Raw genomic sequence first — 24,936 nt, forward strand, 5'->3', positions numbered from 1 at the left:
ACTGCAATTTTGGACATTTTCTACAGACACCACCACCCTTGCAGTTATTCCATAGTGTACTAACTGATTTTACCCTCAAAATTGGTGTATACCACCCCCAAAAATGCCAAATTTGGCAATTTTTTCACTGAATTCCTCATTTTTGATACCATTTTACTGGGTACGTGTTATTAACGACAGTTCAAGAGTTAAATATCTCAATCATTTTCCAAGTTTGTTAAAATATCTTTCATGCCTTGATTAAAGAAAAAATTTGTGATTTTTTTTTGACTTTTGAAAAAAAAGTTTTGAATTTTTTTGATTCCGGAATTTTTAACAACCTAAAATTTTAAGTGAAAACTTGAAAAATGTGCTCACTTAGTACACCATACCCTACCAAAATCGACAATTTTGGGCTTAGGCACCACCCATGTAGCAGTTAGTACACTGGTGGAGTAACTGTTTTCCCAAATTTTGGTTTATATACCACCACGGTAGTAATTGTCATAGTGTTTATATAATAACTGCATGACCCCCCCTGGCCTATTTTCAGCCAGATTCACTTATTTTTGAAAGCATTCTTCAAAATCTATTTTAGGAAATTTAAGCGTTTTTCAGGAATCTTTGATTAGATTTGAAACGAGAAATATTCAACTTTTTTAACTGCGCATGCTAGACCGTGCACTTGACCAATAATATGCTGACTCAGAGAAAATAACAGCAATAGGAAGATTACCGTATCGGTTATTTAGCCCATTATTGATTAATGACACTCATTGATATCCTATTTATTCGATTTCCAAAATTAAAAGAGTTTTGGCGAGCTTCGGTTTTTGTTTTTGACCCATCGATGCCAAAATTACGAAATTTAATAATGAAATCCGCCCATTCCAGAGATTTGGTCGACGTAAAGATAAATTATTTTTTTATAAGCTTATCCAGGATCAGATATGGCAAAAATTTAAGCATATAGATATACTAAGCATTACCTGAGCCTACGAAAAATGTATTCCTGATTTTTGCTGTTTTTGGCTGGGATTTGCAGAGTTTTTCTAAAATTTTGCTTGGGATAATAAGCATCCTTCAGCATTTTTCAGCCTTGTATGGTCATAAACAAAAGACAGGCTTTTTCAGATACCAAACCAGTTTTAGGATCCCCGAGAGTACCCAAAGGATTTTTTAACATTACCGAAATTCCTACCGTGAAAAGCACAGCTCAAAATCACGCTGTGCCGACGAATCGAGATTCTATTCATCGCGCAATCAGCGAAGACAAAAGTAACCATGACGACCATCCAAGATCTTGGATGAGCGTCATAGTCGATATTTTTATTCCCGTCGTTGAAAACACAACTTACAAAAAGTCATCAATGCTTTGTAAAAAGAGTCGGTGATAGAGAATCATAACATAAAGTCTGTCTATTATTTCGATTCGATTAAAGTGACATTTCCATAATTAAAAGTTTAGTAATTACTGTTATACATTTGGGGATCATGTAAAAGATTTCTTTCGAAATAAACTCATTTCAACTACACTTGGAGGTTTCTGGGGAATTCGTAAATAGTAAACTGCATACTGATACAGTCTGCTAGACATTAATATGGTAATATTTGCTCTTCATCTTTGATTTTTTCTACAGTGATTAGATTGACACATGCGCGATAAAATTTCTATTATTTGTCTTCAGAGGTTACTATTTTCTTTGAAAACTTAACCTCTGATACTCAGGGTACGAAATTCCCCGAAGTAAAAACGGTCGATTTCTGCATCAACTTCGTTCCCTGCGTAATATCAGCTTTTTGCTACTTACTGATAGTGCTCCTGAGAGGGGGACTCGGCGCATCAGCCTTACCAGCAGGGTCGGGGGGGGGGTGGAACACTGACCTTGACGGCCGACGGGAACGTACGCTGGAGTTTGAAAAGTGCAGGTATGAATGTTTGGTAAATTTGGGACCCTGTCGGAGTGAAATTTGAAAACAGAATTCCCGCATATTCACCCTAAAAAGTGGCAAAAATGACGAAATGTAGGCAAAAGATTGAAAAACTTTCGAATTTCCACTCTGAAAATTGTCCAAAATAACCAAAAGACGACCCTGTCAGGTACGAATGTTGAAAATTAGTAAATTGGGGACCCTGTCAAATCTTCAAAGCCTAATAAAGGGACCCTGACCAGCGGCACGTCCCCGTTCCCAATTTTGCCTGAGTGCCTCCCCGGGGCAGGGTATTCTCTGGCACCCGAATCATAGTGTTAACGTAAATAAAGCCTGGACTACATGGGGGACGAGGTTGTTTCCGCAATTACCGAAGTTTCGTAAAATGTAGACTAAGTGTAAGTTTTAATACCTAGAGTTTCAAGGTAATGGTAATTGTCCAATCAGAAACGCGTTATTTCTCTAGCCTGTATGTAACACATGCTTTAGAATATTTTACCAGTCAGGAACTATTTGCAAATTAGGGTAAATGCGAGTATTTAGCTTAAAAGGATAAATTGTCCTAACTTGGATAAAATCTATATCCTAATTAGGATAAAAGGAAGAAAAACTTGATTTATTGAATAAACTTTAAGATCCGCGTCGAGATTTGTATGAATTTGAGAAAGTTAGAGCCAGCAAAGTATGCTCTTATCTCTCAGAGTTAGCGTGCGTTCAGAAGTTATTCAATTCTTAAGAAGTAGTTTACAAACTCCAAATGTTATAAGCATCGAACTTTCTTAGTTATAAGCAGTGCCGTAGGAAGCATTTCCATATTGGGGGGGGGGCTGAAGTTTAGTGACACCGCGAGGGCCAACCTTGTTTGGCCCGAGGGGGAAAATTTTGAAAATTTGAGCTCTAGATAGATTGCTTGAAAATGCACTCAATTGTGACAATTATGACAAATTAAAAAAGAAAAACTTTGCATTTTGCAAAATAACCATTTTTGAAAAAATTATCCCCCCAGTTGCTACGGCACTGATAAGTAAAACTATGATCTGTGATTCTATGATAACTATTAAAGTTCTAATATAATAGAGATATAGATTAGATAAACAGAATAAGATATAACACAGTGTAATTTACATTTGCTTCAAGGAGAATGAACACTTTTGACACGCTTTCATTCACTCGAACTTGTTTTAAATTTCTTTATTATTCATGACGGGAGAAAAGCGCGTTACACATAAAAAATTATATTTTGCCTCCTAATTAGGCTATTTTATCCTAGTTAGGATAAATGTTTTATATTTTCAGACTCTGCCCTAATAAGAAGTTCATATATTTGATTATGTGCATATAATATGACATTTCAGTTTGAATTTTTCACAGAGCCCAACTAGGATAAATTATCCTAACTAGGATAAATATTCCGGCCTATTTAGGATAAAAGCCTCCTAATTTGGATAATTTATCCTAATTTGCAGTAGTTCTTGACGATCTTCGAAAATGTCCCGACTTCTTCGTACGGGTGAGAGTAGATCTTGTATTTTTCTATCTTTGATCTGGAGTTTCTGAACCTTCTGGATGTTTCTAAGTTAGACTTGTTCATTTTTAGAGCTCAACCTTGATATTTTGAAATTTGCTAAAGTTGAGTTCCGGGTAGAATTCTAAAGTACTAGACTCCCAATCCTATTTTAACTCTCGAGCTCCAGTGCTGACCCTAACCCCGGGGGGGGGGTGTTCGAAAGTCGGGCAGCATCCCCCCCGTCAGCTCGCAACCCTAGTAGCCCCCCCCCTGGGCCCTAACCAATCACGACCCTCACCCCTAACCCGATGTAAACGATTTTCACCCGTACGGATTGAATAACAAAAAATTCTTCCACCCGTACGAAGAAGTCAGCAAAATCAAAACAAATCAATCTTTTTGCACACGACCCTGGAAAATCAAGATGAATGGGTTATGTGAACTACACAAGGCTTTTTATGTTTCACTTGTGTACTATATCTATACTCAAGCTACACACATCATCAACTCTGTGAAGGAGCCAGGTATTATCTTATCGTCAATGTTAATTTGATGGTGAAGTTGATATGGTAGTATTTAGTTTATTAGATTAGCTAGCTAAATTGTTAACTTGTTCGTAATTTATACAAACTAAGTGTATATAAAGCTCTCATCTTCTGAAGAATAAACGGAGCTATGAAATGGAATATGCAAGGAACTATTTTTTGATTATTAAATTTTTGAAGCTCCATTTTTCGCGCAGACGCTGTTGTTACAAACAAACACACACCCACAGTATGCCCGAACTCTTTTCGGGCCACTCGGCGCACGAAAAAACGACACGTTTTGCTCTGGACATTTCCAGAGCGCCGTGAAGGTCCTTTGCCAGTGCATCAATACAATGCAATGTTATGTATGGTCAAAAGAGAATATTTTGCTATTTTGGCCTGAAACCTGTCGAATGCTTCGATGAAAATGTTATTGGGTATGTCTGGGTCATACCTTGCACATGTAAGTTCTTGTAACAATACACATCTTTCACCCACCACCTTGTAACATGTCTTTTAACATTTCCAAGGCAATGATATCAAAAGTGCTTCACAATAAAATTCAGTACTTTTTCGGAGGCTATTTAGTTGCACAGGTTTTAATATCAATAGATATGGTGATATTCCAAAAGTTTACTCACAATACCTTAAAAGAAGAAATTTTGGCGGGGGTTTAATTTAATGGATGGCTGAAAAAGTTTTTTCAGAGGGAATTTAATTTGGCAAATGGCTGGAAAAATTAAAATTGAAGGGAATTTAATTTGGTGGTTGCAGGATGTTTTTGGCCAAATTAATCGTTATCAAATTTAAGCAAAAAAATCTGGTTTAAGACCTGAAATAGTAGTAGTGGGATATTTGTAGAATCGCTCGATTTTTTTAGTCAAAGCACTTGTTATACATTTGTGGAAAGCTAAGGGGTAGGGGAATCAAAATAACTTGGGTGCCAATTTTTTTTAGGACACTTTGGTGTGATTTTCGGACAAATACAACAGTCTCAGGCCAAAATCATAGGGTGAAAAATTAATGAAAATTTTAGCTTGAGAAAACGAAGACCAGATTTTTGGAAAGCTCTCAAAAAATTAAGATTAGTGATATATTGCGAGTATAGGTGATTTCAGTACCTAACTCGAGATATTGAGCTTCCGAAAGCGCAAAAACTGGACAAAACAGCTGTGTCTGGCTGAAAAACACTGAAAACACTGTTATTAAGGATTAATATTTGTCCATCTAACTGTGTACGAGTTGTGATCTTTTGATTACTTTTTTTGCTATAATTTTAAATTACTCTTTAGAGGCACGGTGAAATGGTTGTTGTTTTAGCCACTTAGTTAGGACAGTGTTGGTGGTAGCTACTTGAATGTCTAAATCTTGATTGCACCATTGTATAGACTTTTTTTTAAGGCAATGTCCTGCAATGTTATTCTGAATCATAGACATTTTCCTGTCACAGTGAATGATTGAAAACTCCAGCATTAATTAAAACAATAATACACTGACCCTATAATGAGTATAGAAATCTACTTGATTGTTTCTTGCCAGCTGGAATTTTTTATTATTCAACAGGACGTTGTCAGTCAGGGAATTCCCTCAGTTGCGATGTACAACAAATATATCAAATATATCAACAAATATCAATTACTAGACTGTATTTTTATTGTCATGAAAAATATTCAAACCACAATTTAAGTGGTGTAGCTGCTTAACAAGTAAGATATTCATCCAAAATTACCTTTTATTTTCTATAGGTACTTTATTTAAAGCTAACTTTCAGTTTTTGGTGAAAATGTGTTTCATTTCTTTTCTTATAGAATAATTTAATTGAATTATGTTTTTTCTTAAATTGGCAATTGGGATTTGTTGTGTGGTAGTTGTATTGAGCTCAGACTGTTTAAAAACAGTGATAAACAGTAAAGGGACCAAATATTTTCTCGATGAGATTTTTCAAAAATATGCTACCAACGATAAGATGACAATCACCGAATTTTCTACATTCATTAAAAAATTTGATATTGGTGAGATCAAGATAACATGTGATAAAAACGACCCACACTGCATGGAGGAATCACACAATGTTCAAAGGAGAAGAAGAAATTTGCCAGATGCTTATAATTCATCATCACACAAAAGTCATTGGAATGACCATGCTAGAAAGGTATACTTTTCTCTCTTTTTTCAGCCTGTGTTTTAAATTAATAAGGGAATTAACATTTATTTCAGGAACTGATTTAGTTGTTTGCAATGATTCATATTCTCGTATACAATATGCAGAACCTTTTATGAGGCTATCAATATATGGGACAATTGCGGTTTAATAAAAAATAACGGTTTATGTAAATTCCTCCTTAATTTTCAGTTCTATTTTGTTTACTGATATTTTTCTCATTCTGTCAGACAGGGAAATCATTTTGTGATATCTGGAATCTTTATTTTGACATGTCATTGAACTGAGCTTCCTCAAATTTATTATAAATTGGTTTAATCGTTTTATTAATCAATGTTTTATGAAACATTATTGAATTAGGTCAATTCACAGAACTTTTTTCATATTAGTCCATTCAGTAACTCTCAATGTCACCGAAAAAAATTCTGAATTATTAAACAACCTGAAATCTCTATAACTTTGTTGAATTATCTTTTGAGCAAAAACAATTTTTAAATAGTTAATTATAATCAATCTTTACTTTTATAGCCCCATTTTGTACGAATTTTTTGCTTCCAAGCTAATTTTCTTAACAGGTCTCTAAAACCCATTTGGAAAAAATTTTTTGTTTAAAGAACTGAGTACCCTTTGTTTGGTTTCTCTAAAGAGTACTTAAAAATTAGGAACTTTTTTCAATAACATTGAGAACGGTAGCGACAATTTTATAATAGTCGCAAAATTCAGTCATCTCTTGGAGACAAGTCTTAAATCTTGATTTCTCGTGATATAATATCCTGAGAATATTCTATCAAGATCCTCGATTCTACCTATTTCAAAGTTTTCACGCCTAGACTATTTTGATGATAGAATTTTATCCACACTGATGGCTCAGTTTTTTTCTTTTAAGAAATGTAGCTTTTATGAATCTTATGTTTTACTGTTTTACTTCTTAGTATCAAACTCCGTCCGTGTAAACGGAACCAGTTGGTTTTCTTTTAATTCATAAATCCATATTAGTTTCTGCTTTTGAGTTCCGTTCTCTAACAGTCCCGACGGAAAGGCTCCGTTGTGTTTAATAAAACAAAGACTTCTATAGAATATAGAACCGTTATAATTAAATATAGCTGAGATTCGGATACTCTAAATGAGATTTCGTAATCATTAATCTTTAGTTATTATAAACCTGAGCTAGAATTGTCTTCATAGAAAAGAATACCACGCAGTAATATATAGATTTCTCTCAGGCTCATATTTGTTTGGTGTGCAAAAAGACGGTCATATCTTTGCACACATGTCGTTAGAAGGACCGTGAGAGAATCATAATTGCCTCGTCATTAAGATTAGAAGCACCACCTTAATTGAGGATTGGAACTGGCTTCTCTAGCTAGCATTTTGAATACGAGAATGCGTGGTTATAAACATTTTACTCCTAAGTGTTATTTACAAGGTTAAAATTGCTGCAGCGTTTATGACCACGGCCTGATACTGAGTCTTGAGTCTTTTTTCTTTTACAAAATGATCTGAGGTCTTTCATAATGTTGTCGCGTCTAAAAGGATTAGCATTAGATTTATCAAATCAAAATTAGATCAGTATCGGTAAATTGATCAGTGTTTGACAGCTTTATTACAGACAAGAATCAGCTTTTTTGCACTCCTCTCTAAGGTAGCCTCTTGCCATCAAATTGTTACGTAAATGTCAAAAGCTATTTTGGCTTAACTTGATATCATTTCTGACATTACACAAACAGGAAAACCATTTCCTACGATTTTGGCATATTAGATTAGGTGTCCAGAAAGGGGGTAATGTTTTTGCACATTGATGCTATATTCAATTCAAACTAACTATTCGCATGTATTTTTGCAACCGTCCCTAAACGGAAAATAGCAAAACAATGTTCCTCAATGCATTATAAATCTTTTAATGAGCATCTCCAAATTCCAATAAAACTCTGCAAATTTGATCAAGCACATGCTAGGATTATATATTTTTAATTCTGTAAAATGTAGCTTGTTTTCAGATCCCTTTGGAGCTACTAGACCTGTAGATTCAAACCATTATCGTCCGATTCCAGTGTTAAAAATGGTTGAAACAGTTGCGTCTCCGTAACTCGAACACGTCTTGGGAACACAATTCGTTCGAGATAAGGAGATATTTGAGTTAAAGAGACTCTAATGTATAAAAATTCATCTTTAGCTGAACACACAACTGAATACTGAAAACTAATCTTCTGGATTTAAAATTATTTTTCTAACTGAATTATGTAGGCAAGACTTGATAAATTCTAGCTTAAAGTTGTTTCAATCTTGCATAGATTTCAATCTGGATTATATTTAGTCGCGTGCGGATAAAACCGCCATACTTAACTGATTTTAGATATCAACCAACATGATCAGATTTGATTTGTCGCCTCCTTGAGGTCACGAATGATTGTTGTGTCCAAAGAATAAGGTAGAACGTTGTTTCAATCAAGCTAAATCCGTCAATCAAAAAAAAAGGTCAACCAGATTTTGAAATAACTGACAGAAATACATCTGTAGGTGTTATCAAATAGTCACTAGTTTGGACGTTCCTTATTATCTAGTGCCCAAAGAACATAGGGTACGAAACTTGACATATCTGAAACACATTTACCAAGTATAATATGAGTAATTTGACGTTTTTTTAATTTTGAGAATAGCAAACTTTGGATTGATAGCATATACCCATTTAAGAATACAGTGGAATTCTTTCTTTAATTCGAACCTCTACAATTCAAATACCTCCTTAGCTCGAACAGGATTCATGGTTTCTTCAGTTAACAATGCCTACTCTATAACTCGAAATTTCCTTAACTCGAACAAATCTGTGTTCCCATGCGTGTTCGAGTTATGCTGACTCGCAAATGCAATATTTTGATATATAATGTTGCCCGAATATTATTTTTACTCCCTAAAATAAAAGTAATTTAAATTTTTCTCGAATGTCATTGAGTCATTTATTTTCACTTTTGAAACTCATAGTGTTTGAAGCCACGTGAACTACTTCGTCGCAATGAAATCAATTCAACCAAAACATCCATTACACGTGAAGATTTTGTCAAGTTATGTCCTTCCATACTTCAACAAATCGATAGCAAGAAATGTTTGCACCTTCATCGGACAACGAAAGTCGTTCTCGGACACGATGATGCTCCGAACAGAAAGTCAGGTATTTCATGAAGGAAATTTCAACCGCTCACCTTATAAAAGTAAAATGTTTACATGAGAGCATGAATAAAATCTTCTTCCATGTCATGAGTATTTCACAACTAAAAATATGATCACCAAAATATCAAAATGCATATTTTATGTTTTAAGAATTTTAATTCATAAAAATGATAAACCTATATCTCAAAACTAAGGCGTTGTTTTGCACGTACTTCAGGCGTACAAACTTTTGCGAACAGAAACTTTCGCGAATATTACCCAAAAGCTTTTGCTCGCGAAAATTTGTACACCTAAAGTATTTGCTAATTGGTTTTTGTACACTATCCTATCTCTTCTTTAGTTTGGTTGTACGGTATGTTGTCCATCACAGTTATCAGTTTACTTTCACTTGCTGTCATTACCATGATCCCATGTTTAAAGAAGTCCTTTTACCATAAAATCATGGCTTATCTTATGGCACTGGCTGTTGGAACTCTGGCTGGTGATGCCATGCTCCATTTGATCCCTCATGTGAGTGACGAAAACTCGTGCTTCTATCATATTTTCTCCTCTGCTCTAAATTCTATATTATTGTCTAATTTTCATCATGGATACTTTTCCTTACTACTTTTAGTTGAAAGGCTGAATCTTTCTAAATCGTTTTATAATACCCCTTTTCCATTACACCGGTGAAATCTTACGAAGATTTCTATTTTCAATGCCAATTGGTGAAGTCGGGATCAAGCTTCCTTCCTTCCTGCACTAAAAATGTCTTAATTTCATCGCTTTCAAATCGTAAGATATTTCAGCTACTTTTGACTTGTCGGTGAATTAGATTAGGGCACTACTATCACTGACCTTTATATATCCCTGGACCAAGCTATATCTGCCATCTTTGATAGAAGTTTTTTTTGAATTGGTACCCGTAAAGAAGCCATTGCAGTGGTAAAAATTAACGTCTAACGGCGCTACATCATCAAAAGTTTTTGAGGGAAAGTAGATCTAGCGCTTTCGATGCATCTACACCGCTATTGAGTAGTGCCGCCATTAGGCATAATAACTGTTACTTCTTGCAATTCCCTTAAATTCATTTTAATTCTGAAATTTTTATTATGAAATTCAAAAAAAATAACACTTTTATCAAGACAAAAAAAGACAAAAAAAGTACAGAATACAGGCGAACAGAATAGAGAGAAAATCCAAACTTTCAGCTTGCAAAAATTCCCACTTTGTTTATTAAATTTTCTACCATTTTTAAAGAATTCGCAGTGATTTCTGCTGACATTGCTAAAGTTAAAAAAAGATACGACAGGAAATTGAAAGACGGTGGACCCCAAGACACCGTCCTCGTGTTTTCCAGTCGCGTTGCTAAAGGTCAATATCCATTTGCCCGCCGGGGCCCTGTCCCTCCGGATATTCTTCATTTTGTTTTTGCTGCCTCTTTCGATTAAACAGCTATCAGAGTCAGTAACTTCTCACAAGATTTTAGATCTTTTGTTATCTCCTGCATCATTCGGTAGATTTCGATTAACTATCGTTATCTCACAACCTCTATATTGAACACTGGTAATGTGTTGCTGTTTATCTCGTTCGATTTCTCCGTCTGTGTTAAAAGAAAACTCAACAGTGGTTAACCTCCCCTCGCAACCTCTGGAACTGATCCACCGGTCCAACACCAACGATATGATCCTGCACTTGTTGCATCTTTGCCTCCACAGCTACCCAGATCGCTGCTGCCTTGTACCACAACCACCACCAGTCGGTTTTATCACCAGCGGCCTCAAGCGTCCACATCTGCTGTCAACGATGCCGGACCTCCATATATTAAATATATTAAAATGATGTTACAGCATATTAGTCTTCTTCCATGTAAAAACAAAATTTCCAACTAATTCAAATTTCAACAAGCAACATGCTGAATGGACCTACCTAATGATTAACATCAGATGAAAATAAGAAAAAAGTGACAATAATTGTACAAAAATTCAGAATGGAATGGTCTGTCGGCGAAAAGCCGGATTTTTCTAATCAGTAACCCCTAATTGGAAGGAACACGTTCAGAATTCTGATTTTGGTCTTTTTCCGCATTTCCGAACTGGGTTTTTAAAGAAAAAAGTGATGCGGGCGGGAGACGGGAATTGTAAAAATTTTCTATGTCTGCCTTTGCAGTTTATCATCGTTTTTATCGATATTTAATCAATTGATTAATTATGTGTCATTGCAGACTTCAACACCACGTACCTACTCCACTAGTTCACATCAAAGATTCTGTTTGAACAATGAATCAAACCGGCAACTTTGTTCAATTTTTGTGTAAAAGATTGTGTTCCACCTATACCAACAATCCCCTCCAAAAGAAAAGCTCCAAAAAGTTACTACTATGTGTGCAAGCAAATGACCACTTCATAACCTTTTCAATACAAGATGCTAAATTTCGTACCAAATTTTCTGACTTCTTCCCTCAGGAGACATGCTGTTCATTTGCATTGAAACAGAAAGAACTTGAAATCTAAAAAATTGTCAGGTGTCGAAGGTGTCAGCCATGCATAGAAATAGTCGATTTCAGATGGAAAATTTTATGTGATGCAAAGCTGTTGAAGTACTTGTATGTCTTTGATGAAAAAATTGAAAAAGAAACTCAGCGAAGGTATTGGGAAACAAACAGTGCATTTCAATAAATTATCATTCGATGATGTAATATGATGTCTTCCTATTTAAGCAAAATTTCTTTTGATAGTATTTGTGTTGTTACTTTTGCTTGAATTCTAAATGAAAAAAAAAATAAAATAAAAATACATGCCAAGTTATCACAAAAAACAGCACAGAACACAAGCGGGAAACTTTGAAACTTACAAAAATGTCAGTCAGGAAAATTAACATAAACTAAGAATATATGTGACTTCCCAAGCGATTTGAAGTACCTGAAAATCAGACCGGTCTTGGTCCGGTATTACGAGCGGTCTAGTAGCGGTCAAATTTTTGTTTAAGATCGGCCTCCAGACTTTCTAGAAATGTAATCTCTAATGGTCGTGGTCGATCGTTGGACCGTTCGCTAGACCGGTCCGGGCCACTAGTTAGTGATTTTTAGTAACAATTACATCAGAAAAATTTTGTAAAAGGATGTCAACCGAGCGATCGGGGCCGGTCCCCTAAACTCGTAGCGGCCTTTTGGTAAAATTTTACCGGTCATTTACCGGCCCTCAAAAGACCGTCTAGAGACCGGTCCCATTTTCAGGTACTTTAAATCGCTTGGGGAGTCACATATTTTGTATTAAAGGACAGAAGAAACAAGAAACTTAAAATTTTGTTAAAAGCAAGTAAAATCAAAAGACTTACAAGTAAATACAATATAAAATTGTAAAAAGAAGCATCAAAATATGCTTCCAAAAATAACAATGTGACAATTGTTTATCAAAATAACTAAACTTTGAGTATAGTGTTTATTATCAAAAGGGAGGTATTTCTTGTCAAAGTCAGTTACCATATTTGTATTAACTTTTGTGGGATAAATTTTTGCAACACTATAATTTTTGTGAATGATGGTAATCTAGAAAAAATTATGATACTAATAAGTGTTTTTTAATAATAATATTGTTTTACAAATTTGCAGGCCAACGTGCGGACACATGGGCCTCTATGAATCGCTCATACATTTTGGGTTAATTATTTACATTGTTAATAAAGACAGGTTTGCAACATCAATAGTGACATATTCAAACTTTTTATCTTTCCATGCCACACTAAGGGTCTCTTTAAATTCTTCCACTGAGGATGAGTTGACTACTTTTGAAGGCAAACTATTCCGCTGCTTAATGCCCCGATAGTATAGGGAGTTACTCTGCGGACCGCGAACACCATCGTTCCCAAAGATTACTACTAATTCAGAGTCGTGCGTCCTCATAGGTCTCCCTCGCTGGTTACATTTCTTAAGGATGCAAGATTTGTCATAGTAGTTTAGATGTTTAAAGATCTCAACCATGTCACTTACCTCGCGTCTGTATTTTAGACTAGTTATTTCGATTCTTTGAATTCGATTTTCATAGCTCAGCTTTCCACATGTCTCAACTATTTTAGATGTGACTTTTTTGGAATGATTTTTTGTATAAAACTATCCATAAATCAAAACAAACCTTTAAAGCTTGGTACTTATTAAAAAAAGTGGCGTTTAACACTAGACGCACGCGTTTAACTTTTCAGATCATCTATGTACTCACAGGGAGCTTTTTAGCAAAAAGAGATAGAGAAATCGAAATGTGTTTTTTGAGCAACATTAGCGTATATTTTGAAATGAAAATACTGTTCTGCGAAACTTTTAACATTGAAGCTCTTAAAAAACCGCAAAATTTAATTCCGCAAAAATTTCTTCTCTTTAAAAGGTATAGCTTTTTTACTTTTGAAAATTCAGCATTTATCTGGAATTCCAGTCATATGCTTTTAAATGAGGCAAATGAAATACTTTGAAAATAGATATGTAAAATACTGAAATTGTTTGTTGTTTTTTAAGCTTTCATATTTAACTCTTAAAAGCAAAATCTACTTGTATAAAAAATTAGATTGAAATCTTGAACTTTTTGGACCTACCTCCGGATACCCCGGTGGAGGTCCTATAAATTAACCCATGTCCGTCCGTTCGTCCGTATGTTACCAGCTTTTCTCAGGATTAGCTCATTAGTTTTTTTTGATTTTTGGCACAATGATGCAAAATGGCAATGCCCAAAATGTGACGGAGCCCGATTTTTGAGAAAGAATTTATTTGGGCCAAAAACTACCTAAAAATAGGGTTTTTTGGACTTTGTGCAAAATCCTGTCATTCCTTTTTTCTGATTTTTTGTACAAAGATGGAGGGCAAGATTCTCTAAAGGCGTGGTTACATTACATTAATTCATTTCTAAATTTCTGAAATTTTTTAATCAAGTCTTTATGATTAAAAAATTTACAAGTGTAACAGCCCTCTTTTAAAGAAAATAAAGACGTATAAATTCTTGAAAAAGAAATTATTTCTTGCGATTCTTTACCATTTTTTTGGTAAAGAGTTTAAAGTTTTTTTCTTCACTTCTCTCGAGATCAAAGCCACCGACATGATAGTTCTGTACATTATTTGTGATGAATGGATTTTCTAGCGTTTGGAAGAGATAGGGGTGAAAGATAGGATAAGCTCTAAATAAGATATAAATTCTTCTTGGTCACGTAGTTCAGCAAATATGTTGTTGTAGGCACTTTTTTCGTTCCTCAACTTTAAGATCTTTTAGCTCGACTTTTCTTTTTCGAATATTTCCTCTGAAATTTCCGTTTCATAAGCATAGTTCGGACACCCTTTCTTAACGGGGGATGACACCTTCCAAAAAAGTGAAGAAGGGGGATCAGAAATTTTCATTAAAAAAGGGGGATAGCAAGGAGGGGGATCGTTTAAGAATGGGGGGCTTACATATATTGTAGATTATTTTCCAGCACTGTTATGAAATTTGGTCTGCATGAAAGGAAGTTTTTCTGTTTGAGTAGTCAACAAGAAGCAAGTTATTATTACGGGGTAGCAGCGAGAAGGGGATTATCGGATCGCACTATACACGATATATTTTCGAAAATTTAGCCCAAACCCTCGGGGGTAGACATATTTAAAGGTTGGGGGATGCCAAGAAGGGGAGATCATTTAAGAAGGGGGTATCAGACCACTTTCCGCACTATGATAAGAATTAACACAATACGTGCAGCCTTCCTCCTTCCACTTATGTCGTCTGTTCAGTGAGAAAATGAGTTGAGAAAAAACAATTGAAGATTTGATACAACACAAAAATTTCAAAAATACTTTAAAGAAAATAGTTGATTTCTTTAAGGTAGGGGGAGCCCATTTAGCTTGAGTCAAAAATTATCTTATTACTGGAATGATTTTTTTTACATATATTTTTTGACCTTACAACATGGCCACTTAGTTACCCTAGCAACCGCCTAGCAACCATTTAGTAAAAATTATATACTTGCTGGTTTAGATCATACAAGACCTAATAAGAGTCTTATCCTCATGAAACTTGGCCTATAAGTAGATAAAAGGTTAACCTGTGCCTTGAACTAAAAATTTTGGCAAAAAGTGGTTGCTATGGAGTACGCCGCCATTTTAAAAAATGCTTCAAATCAGGTTTGGTTGCTATGGACTTTTAAGAAAGAGTAAATCATTCCCCCCAGATTTTTTTAAGTTCAAGGCACAGTTCTTGAGCTTGTGAGTATTCTGTGAAAATTTCAAGTAGATTGGACTAAAATTGAGGAAGTTATGACCAAAGTCGTTCCTTAAAAAGCGTTAAAACAGAAAATGAAGAAAATCAACGTTTTAAGTTTAAAATAACTGAATATTTTACATTATATCATTACGATTCCTAACAAGAACCTGTTTCCACTCAAAATTTTCCGATTCGTAAGTTGACTCTTCTGTTTGGTCAATTTTGTCCTGTTTTGACTTTTTAAGTCCACGTTTTATCTTTCGGAGCTTCTTGTTCGACTCCTTTGCCTGATCGTTACCACGTGAAATACGAGCTTTATTTATACGTTTACAACCATTTATGTTATTTTGGCCTGGTTGAATGTTTATTTCCTTAAAAATTTCAACTGCTGCTTTACTGCCAATATTAAAATGGCAGATTGCATCATATATTCCAAATTCAAAAGCATTTCTACCGACAAAACATGTTTTCGGTATACGATTCCATATCATTCCGTGGAAGCTTTCGTTGGCGTTCTGCGTCTTCCCGTGGAGGCATTTTGAAAGTAACGATTCCTCACCACAGATCTCTAAAGCCCGAAGGGCTAGATTTGCAGCCTTGTTCAAAAAGTGAAGCTCATCTTTGGAAGGATTTCCTACCAGAGTCACGTGACTAAAATCACCGTTTGAAGGATTGCACGAGCGTTCACAGATATCAAATTTTCTCTAGGCCGTGCGAAAATTTGGGTTTTATGGAGATTAGTTATGACGTCAAAGCGGCAAGATGAAACAAAAATGGTAGATTGAATTACGCAATATTACGCAATCCTTTCAAACATAGTGACCACATGTGTGGTCCTCGGCTGCGACAGCAAAAATTCAAAGGTCAATGAAGATGCTAAAAATGACCATGAGATATCGTTCCACTGTTTCCCGAAAAACAAAGCCATCCGAGAAAAATGGACCGCAAATTTGAAATTCAAAAAATCTAATTTTATCCCAAAAGATCATTCACGTGTGTGCTCACTACATTTCGTTGAAGACAACTATCAAAAGACAGAAGATAGGCCGAAGCTGAAGGTGGACGCAGTACCCCTGGCAATTCAAGATGAAGTTGAACGCCCAGCTAAAAAATAACGAAAGCCTAAGGAGAACATCGAACCACTCGTACCCTTGACTCTAAAAAAAAGAACGAATTGAACAAGACAATTAGGACCCTCAAACAGAAAGTGAGAAGAAAAAACAAACGTATTAAACTTTGTAAATCGCTCTTAAAAACATTGAATGACAAAAAATTAATTAACAAAAGTACAAATAAACTAATAAATGAAAACTTTCAAGGCATAACCCAGGAGCTAATCAAATGCCAATTGGGTAATAAAGGTAGAAAAAACATTGGCAGAAGGTACTCTGATGATGTCAAAAAGTTTGCACTCACACTACATTTCTATTCCCCAAGGGCATATGAATTCGTCAAACAATACTTAACTCTACCACATGAAAGATCCCTGGCCTACTGGACCTCATCAGTTGAATGTGAACCTGGGTTATTCAAAGATGTTTTCGAGTATCTACAGAAAAAAAGTGAAAATGATCCTAACTATAAAGATTGCTGTTTGATACTAGACGGCATTTACATAAAATCTGGCCTAGTCTACAATCCAAGCTCCGGAGTGTTCGAAGGATATGTCAATTATGGAGAAGATATTGCGCTTGCTGACAACGATAAAGAGGCAACTGAAGCCTTGGTGTTCATGTTGGTTGGATTGAGAGGGCACTGGAAATGCCCCATTGGATATGTGCTAATCAATGGTATCACTGGCAACAATCTTTACATAATCACGTCGAGGTTCATGAAGTCAACGTTGGACCACAATATCCAAATCCATGCTGTGACTGCAGATGGTACAAGTGTTAATTTTGACTGCATGAAGAGGTTTGGCTGCAAGTTCGGAAATTCATTCGACTTACTCTCTGGTGAATTCACATTCATGGGCTACATAATTTTCTTTACACCTGATGCATGCCATATGTTGAAGCTGGCAAGAAATGCATTGGCCGAAATAAAAACCATCAAGGATGGTCAACTCATCAAGTGGGAACACATTAAATAATTGCAGAATGTTCAGCAACAAGAGGGCTTGAAGTTTGCTAACAAACTGTCCAAGGGTCATGTTAATTATCATCGCCACAAAATGAATGTTAAAATTGCAGCCCAAACATTAAAGATGCACATGGAACGGTCAGATTTCTCCGTGTGATTGACCGTATCTTTGATTTGCTAAATTCTCGAAGTGCTTTTGGAAAAGGTTTCAAACGGCCATTCTCCTTAGCAGATCGTGCACTTTGGACATCAACAATCACCAAAACTGTTACATACTTCAAAGGTTTGATAAGGGGTCACTTCCAAAGTTTGGTTTTTTTTTGTAGTATTTTTTCGATTTGGAAAACAATAATTATCCTTCTTTATATACAATGTGCCATTAAAAAATATGTACCCAACACTTCATTTTTAATGATAGACTGGCCTTTCTTATTATGTATGTTGTAGATATCATCTGATTAGTAATTTTACCAAAAAACAACTATCACACTTTATATAAACTAAACATTTCCAATTTTTTGCATTTTGAACTCTGTTGCATTTAAAAACAAGAAAATAAAAAAAAAGATACTATTTTTTTCTCATTTTTTATAATCTCTCTTGATCATGGATTGAGAATAAGACCAAGCATTAGTACTGAAGTGTTGGATGCAGATATTCTAAGGACACAAATTTGATAAAGTATTTTTTCCAATGTTCAGGACTGACAACTACTGATGGAAGGAGCCTACTACAACATGGAAGAAAGACGTTTCTCGTTGGTTTGACTGTTTGCGCTCGGAGTATCGAAAAGATTGCTGATCGATTGTTGACACGTGCTGTTGATCCATTTCGATTCATTTTAACCTACAAAATGTCCCAAGACCATTTGGAATTGCTGTTTGGTTGTATTCGAGGGAAGAACGGTTTCAACAGTAACCCAGATGTCCGAATGTTCAAATCCAGTCTAAAGAGGATCCTCCTGAGAAATTCCATCGTTTCTTCTAAGCATTCAAATTGTGCTCGTTTTCAAGATGAGGGCTGTGGTTCGATCTTTTCACTGAAATGGAATAAAAGAAGTAGTCCCTTGGGTGAGCCAGCTCCTGTTGAAGATGAGGTAATATAAAAAAAGGTTTAGGTTGGTTTAAAATGGGAAATTTGAAAGGAACTAGAGAGGAAGCAGCTTGTAATAATAATAAGATTTTATAGTACATGTAGCTCTTCTAAACAAAATGGTAAAAATAACAATTTTGAATTGTAACTCATGTGGGCTTAATCATCACAACATAAAAATATAGACCTTTTTTCAATGAGGATTCAAGTTGAATGACTTATTAGTTCAGTAGAAAATCAATGATACAGACATAATTACATGATTAATTACTGCACCATGCATGCTTTAAAAAATATTATGCATGTCTATATCATTGTTTTTTCAATGAACTATTAAGTTATTCAACTTGTATCCTCGTTGAAAAAAGGTCTATATTGAAAAAAATTTATTTAATATAATATATTTTATTTTATTTCTTAGCTGTTTGCAGATATTGATAACAATCTTGTCGCTTCAATCGAATTTTCTTCATACAAAGAGGCAATACTTGGTTACATTGCCGGTTTTATCGTACGCAAAATCAGCAAAAAGATTACCTGCAGTCCATGTTTCGAATCACTAAGATGTCAACATCGTCCAATCTTTCACGACCATAACTATTCAAATGCAACAGTCAGTATTTCCCTGATTTCTTCAAAGGATCGTGGTGGATTGATAACTCCCTCTCAATCTGTTATTGGAATTGTCAAAGTAGCTGAAAGATATGTAAGAGTTGCTCTTCTCAATCCAAGAAAAATCAACAAAAAGGCATTAGCCCACTCAATTTATGTAGAAGTCAGTGGTCAAAATTTTTTCAATGATCTCAATGAACATGATACACAAAATGAAGCTATTGCAGAAGAGCTCCATTCGACACAATTGATTAAGCAGATCATTGAATATCATTTGAAAATTAGACTTTTTGCTTACGTCCCTACACACAACAAAGATGGGCTCCATAAGGACAACATTGGTAAACGCCAGCAAGCAACAAAATTATTGACTTTTCAAGGCCTTTGAACATGAATTTTGTTTCTCTATGTACAAATTGAAGTTTTCACAAATGTAACACAAATTATTGAATTTTTTAATACATATCCCAGATTACAGTTTTTTATACACAGTTTCGTTTTTAATCAATTTGAATTTAATTTATGCAGATATTTTTTTACTATTTTATATAAATTATACAGACTTGTCTGACAAGCATGTCTTTTTCAGACCTTGCCTTCCTTGCCTTGGTATATCTTCGAAGCATTCCTTTCTTCTCTAGTGTCTACTAAACACTCCAACTTTTCTTAAAAATTTTGAGGAGAATTTTCTTGCCAGGTTTTGCTCATGATAATATGCCTAGTGCCAATGAAATTCCTTTTTGTGTTTTGTTTTTGTGTTTTGGCGTGTATACAAGAAATAAGCTTTCAAACAACAATTTCTTAAGAGCAAATAAATGTGCTGGCTTATTTCAGGCTATTTTCACCTTGTAAATTATACTTATTACAGGATGTAGGATCTATAGCTTTGTAAATTTGGTTTCTAAACAAAAAAAATGTTTGTGTATTGTTGTGTTGTGATTGTGACAACATATAACCCTTAAATTCATGGTAAATTTACTCACCTTTCTCTCAAACCCTATATCCACTAGCCAGTAGTTATCTCTTGTGATCATTTCGACTATATTTTGGTTAGCTGCAATGGCTTGACCTGATAAAAAAGATTGAACTTTGATAAAGAACCTGCCAAAAACCAAAAATCCTTTCACTGCCTCCTTCTTCGAAAAAGATTAACTTGTACTTTTCAATCCATCGTTCGGAGAAAATACTTTTGGCGCCAAAATCACAAAGTCGCAAAATTGTGCTTCACTTTTTTTTGCTGAAGAAAGCTTAAAGCTGCAAATCTAGCCCTTCGGGCTTTACAGATATCTGTGTTCCTCACTGAGATTCTTGTAAATTGGCTTTACGTGCTTAATAATTTCTAATGGCAAACCATGTCCTGGTTTATACAACTGAGTTCCATTAGCCTTGTCTCTTTGTGCAGCACACCAGCTGTCTGGACCCTTTGGACAGTAGGCGCTGTGGTATGAAGCTTTTTCAGACGACGCAACATGGAAAGGGCTTGCCAAAACCGACTTTTTCATACCATCAAGGTTACCATCGTTGGAACGAATAGCAATTCAAAAATAATTTTGGAGCTTATCAATAACACGCTTTGTCAACTTTCCTCTACCACCCAGACCTTTCATGCGTTTCTTCAATTCTCGAAGACGATATCCAACGCGTCTTTGAACGTGGCCTATACATTCTCGTTTTTTAAATTTTATTCCAGGATACGTGTTCTCAACTGTAGGGTGGCTTTTCGAATCCCCATCTCCATAAAATTCTGTGTTTTCTAAGTTTGTATTCTTTAGCACCCTCACATTCCATGGCTCCGGAAGATCCAACATGGTTTACTATGCAAATGTGGGTACTTTTCCAGGCTTCGTAAGCCTTATAATCAGTCTTTCTGAGCTTTTCCTTGAGAGCACATTGTTGACAGTGTTTGGTTTGGGGATGTGTATCAATAACTTTCCCACTTTCAATGGAAATCACAGTTGTTACACCATTTAGTGAAGAATATCCACGGCGCTGCCAGGATGCGTCGATCGACACGCCAATATCAACAGTTTCATCCTCAGGAGCGTCTTTACGGACTTCGTTGGTTGCGTAAAGAAGGGAAGTAGCAAGAAGGGAAGTAGCAAGTGTTAGTTCATAGAAGAAAATTCCAATATTTATGTCCTCGATTGTAGCTCAATATGTTTTAAAAACACTCTTTTTCAGAGGACCAACAAATCATGGGGACAAAATCTAGCGTTTATGGTTTAAAAACACTTTTTCAGAGGACCACTAACAGGTTAAACACTGGTTATGGGGATAATATTTAGCTTCATGGTTTAAAAACACTTTTTCAGAGGACTAACAAATCGAACACTAATTATCGGGACAAAATGTAGCGTTAGCTTTATGATTTACAAACACTTTTTCAGAGGACCACTAACAGGTTAAACACTGGTTATGGAAACAATATCTAGTTTCATGTTTTAAAAACACTCTTTTTCAGAGGACCACCAACAGGTTAAACACTGGTTATGGGGACAATATTTCGCTTCATGGTTTAAAAACTCTTTTTCAGAGGACTAACAAATCACACACTAATAATGGAGAAAAAATCTAGCGTTAGCTTTACGGTTTAAAAACACTTTTTCAGAGGACCACTAACAGGTTAAACACTGGTTATGGAAACAATATCTAGTTTCATGTTTTAAAAACACTCTTTTTCAGAGGACCACCAATAGGTTAAACACTGGTTATGGGGACAATATTTCGCTTCATGGTTTAAAAACTCTTTTTCAGAGGACAAAAAATCATACACTAATTATGGAAAGAAAATATAGCGTTATGTTTTTTAAAAGATTTTCCGAGGACCACCAATAGGTTAAACACCGGTTATTTGACTAATATCTAGCTCCGTGTTTTAAAAACACTCTTTCAGAGGACAACCAACAGGTTAATACTGGTTATAGGGACAATATCTAGTTTCATATTTTAAAAACTCTTTTTCAGAGGATCACCAACAGGTCATACTGATAACAAAAGAAGGTGCGATTTCTCAATTAGAGGGGGGGGGTTAAAAGACATTCAGGAAATGACGTTGAATTTTGCTATTTTGGTAAAGAACAATGTGAAGTTCTAGATGCATGAGAAATCAGGTACCTTAAGCGTTAAGGGAAGAAATTTTCGCGGTATTAAATTCCACGAAGTACGAATATTTTCATAATAAAAAAATCACCCCCTAAAATTGGTCTTTTTAGGACAAAATAAGACAAAAAGTCCCCTCAACTGCGAAATTAAATTCTGCGAAACTCGGGAATTTTGAGCCTTAAACCGCGAAATTAAATCCAGCGAAAATTTCTTCCCTTTAAGGTATCCAAAATGTAAAAAAAAACATGTATCGTCAGGTTCATAGCCTTAATTGGCAGTAGATGGGTTTAGTATATTCAGTCAATTAGTATGGCCTTGACAAAAGATGAAGGTTATATGACCATTTAGTCTAATTGGATGAAACAAGTCACAAAAATGAATCATGTTTTATAACTGACAATAATTCAACTATTAAAAAACCAAACTTTTCTAGTTGAAACAAACAAAGAATAGATAATAGAGATGCGGGTGTACCAGAATCCTTGAGATGAGCGAGCATGAAGCGAGGGAAAATATTTTGTATACTCTCCAATTTAAATTACAAAACTGGCAGTTATCAATATAAATGTATGTCCTCACTAAAAGCGTAACAAATTTTCAGCCTATTGACGTCAAAATATCCACATAACACGACTGGGAAACAACATGCCAGCTTGTCAGCTTTTAAAAAATTACACCATTTCATTCACCTGACGAAAATTTGGATTTTCATTTTCAATTTTTTTTAATGCTTACGGTGAAAATATTTAGTTTGTCCCCACTTAGGTAAGTCACATGTTGAAACACAAAACTGTGAAAACACAAGTAATGGGGACACTTTACTTAAAAATAGATGAATCAGCAAAAATCTAACCGATTGCAGGATAAAAAGTTGTGGGACAAGATTTTTTGTCCCCACAACAGAAAATGTCCCCACAATGTTGAGTACAAACTCATCTTTGTCCTCAGAATTCTGTTCAGGTACAGACATCAGTGTAATGTCCAAAGAACTTGCCAATGAACTTTTACCCCTTTCAAAAACTAAAATGAAAATTAAACCATGTGGTTCGAAATCTATTAACTGTGTTGGTGTATATCAAGGCACATACATGTGTGTTGAAGGGGTGGCAAACGTCAGAATATATGTTGTCAAGCAAAATGAAGAGTTTTTATTGAGCGGTATCGCCGCAGAGGACCTTGGGGTTATCAAATTTAATCCCACTCCAAAACCGATCAGCAAATCCACCCTGGTCCGCCGCGCAGGTGTCAAAAAGAACAGGAAACGCCCTCATGTTACCAGTACACACAAAACTGTCTTTGATGGGATAGGCTTATTGAAGGACCACCAAGTACAACTACACATAAATACGGATGTTCAAAATATAGCCGAACAGCCCGTCCAATCCCGTTCCATCTACGCCAGAGATTTAAAAACGAGAACGAGAGAAATGAAGAACAGGGGATAATCGAAGAACACACTGGCCCTGCACCATGGGTCTCCAATGCTGTCCTTGCTCCCAAAGATGACGATGGAATTAGACTGACTGTCTACATGTGTAATGCCAATGACGCAATCATCGACACCGACGTTCCAACTCAATTCCCAGAGAGGAAGACATCAGAGCCCAGCTCTCCGGCAGTAACTTTCTCACCAAACTAGACTTCAAATCTGCATTCCACCAGCTCGAGATATCACCTGAAAGTCGATACATCACAGTGTTCCACGCAAATGGAAGACTCATACGGTACAAACCCCTAACAATGAGTACGAAATCAGCTTCTGGTGAGCTACATAGAGCGCTCCAACCAATATTCGCAGACACACATGTCCTCCATGATGATGTCATCATCGCTACAGAGACCGACTCCCAACACTATGAAGTAATCGATTCAGTCCTCACCAGACTGACACAAAAGGGACTAACATTAAATCCGGAGAAATGTGTGTTTGGCAAACAAGAAATCCCATTCTGGGGAATGATTATCTAGAAAGATAGAGTTCGACCAGATCCATCGAAGGTTGATGCCTTGAAAGATGCAGAACCGCCACGTTCCAAAGATGCAGTGACTTCATTCTTATGTATGATCCAATCCCATGCCGAATTCATATCTTCTTCTCTGTATTCATTTTCATGTGAATCCATTTATTACTTGCCAACACTCTTCTCGTTTTAAAAACACAATTTTTTTCTCTTGTGATGAAAAATTTTTCTCACACACTTATTTTTCCCTTTAAAAAATACACACAGTCTGAACATTTTCTTTCTTTCTGATTGGCTAATCAAAAAAAAAGTTGAAAAGTTTCAACTCTTTTTGCGCTCAAAGCGACAGCCGTTGAAGGCTTGATCTATGTAATTTATGCAATAATTAAGTCGCGCCTTGTTCGACGACCATAAAATGCTGAGTGGGTAGCGACCTTAAGAGACATGGGTGTCCACCTTCAGCTGCAAGAACAAGAAGAGCCGCTGACATCCACTATTGGCAGTTCTGTCAGACATAAGCGGTGTACATACTGCAGAAAATCGATCCCCCTTTCAGGCATGAGATGCCTCTAATTGTAAGTGAAATTTTTGGGTTTTGCGGAAAAAACACTTGTGTGGTAAAAATGAA

At 35.6% G+C, this 24,936-nt stretch overlaps 1 protein-coding gene across 1 annotated transcript; it reads left to right on the forward strand.

Moving 5' to 3' along the window:
• The first annotated feature begins 5,738 nt into the window (after positions 1 to 5,738).
• Positions 5,739 to 9,896, forward strand: LOC136803178 (zinc transporter ZIP10-like). Its single transcript, XM_067059916.1, has 4 exons — positions 5,739 to 6,097; positions 9,086 to 9,272; positions 9,612 to 9,781; positions 9,885 to 9,896. Exons 1-4 carry the CDS (start codon positions 5,771 to 5,773, stop codon positions 9,894 to 9,896), a joined length of 696 nt encoding a protein of 231 aa, XP_066916017.1. The 5' UTR covers positions 5,739 to 5,770.
• The last annotated feature ends 15,040 nt before the right edge of the window (positions 9,897 to 24,936 follow it).

This window comes from Clytia hemisphaerica, unplaced genomic scaffold (assembly GCF_902728285.1).
Source record: "Clytia hemisphaerica strain Z4C2 unplaced genomic scaffold, Clytia hemisphaerica genome assembly, whole genome shotgun sequence".
Classification (NCBI taxonomy): domain Eukaryota; kingdom Metazoa; phylum Cnidaria; class Hydrozoa; order Leptothecata; family Clytiidae; genus Clytia; species Clytia hemisphaerica.

Bases quoted from the DNA above. Each gene is read 5' to 3' on its own strand.
- LOC136803178 (XM_067059916.1), top strand. From the start codon at position 5,771: ATGTTTTTTCTTAAATTGGCAATTGGGATTTGTTGTGTGGTAGTTGTA. The intron at 6,098-9,085 runs GTATACTTTTCT...TGAAACTCATAG, and splicing joins GGAATGACCATGCTAGAAAG to TGTTTGAAGCCACGTGAACT. The intron at 9,273-9,611 runs GTATTTCATGAA...TCTCTTCTTTAG, and splicing joins TGCTCCGAACAGAAAGTCAG to TTTGGTTGTACGGTATGTTG.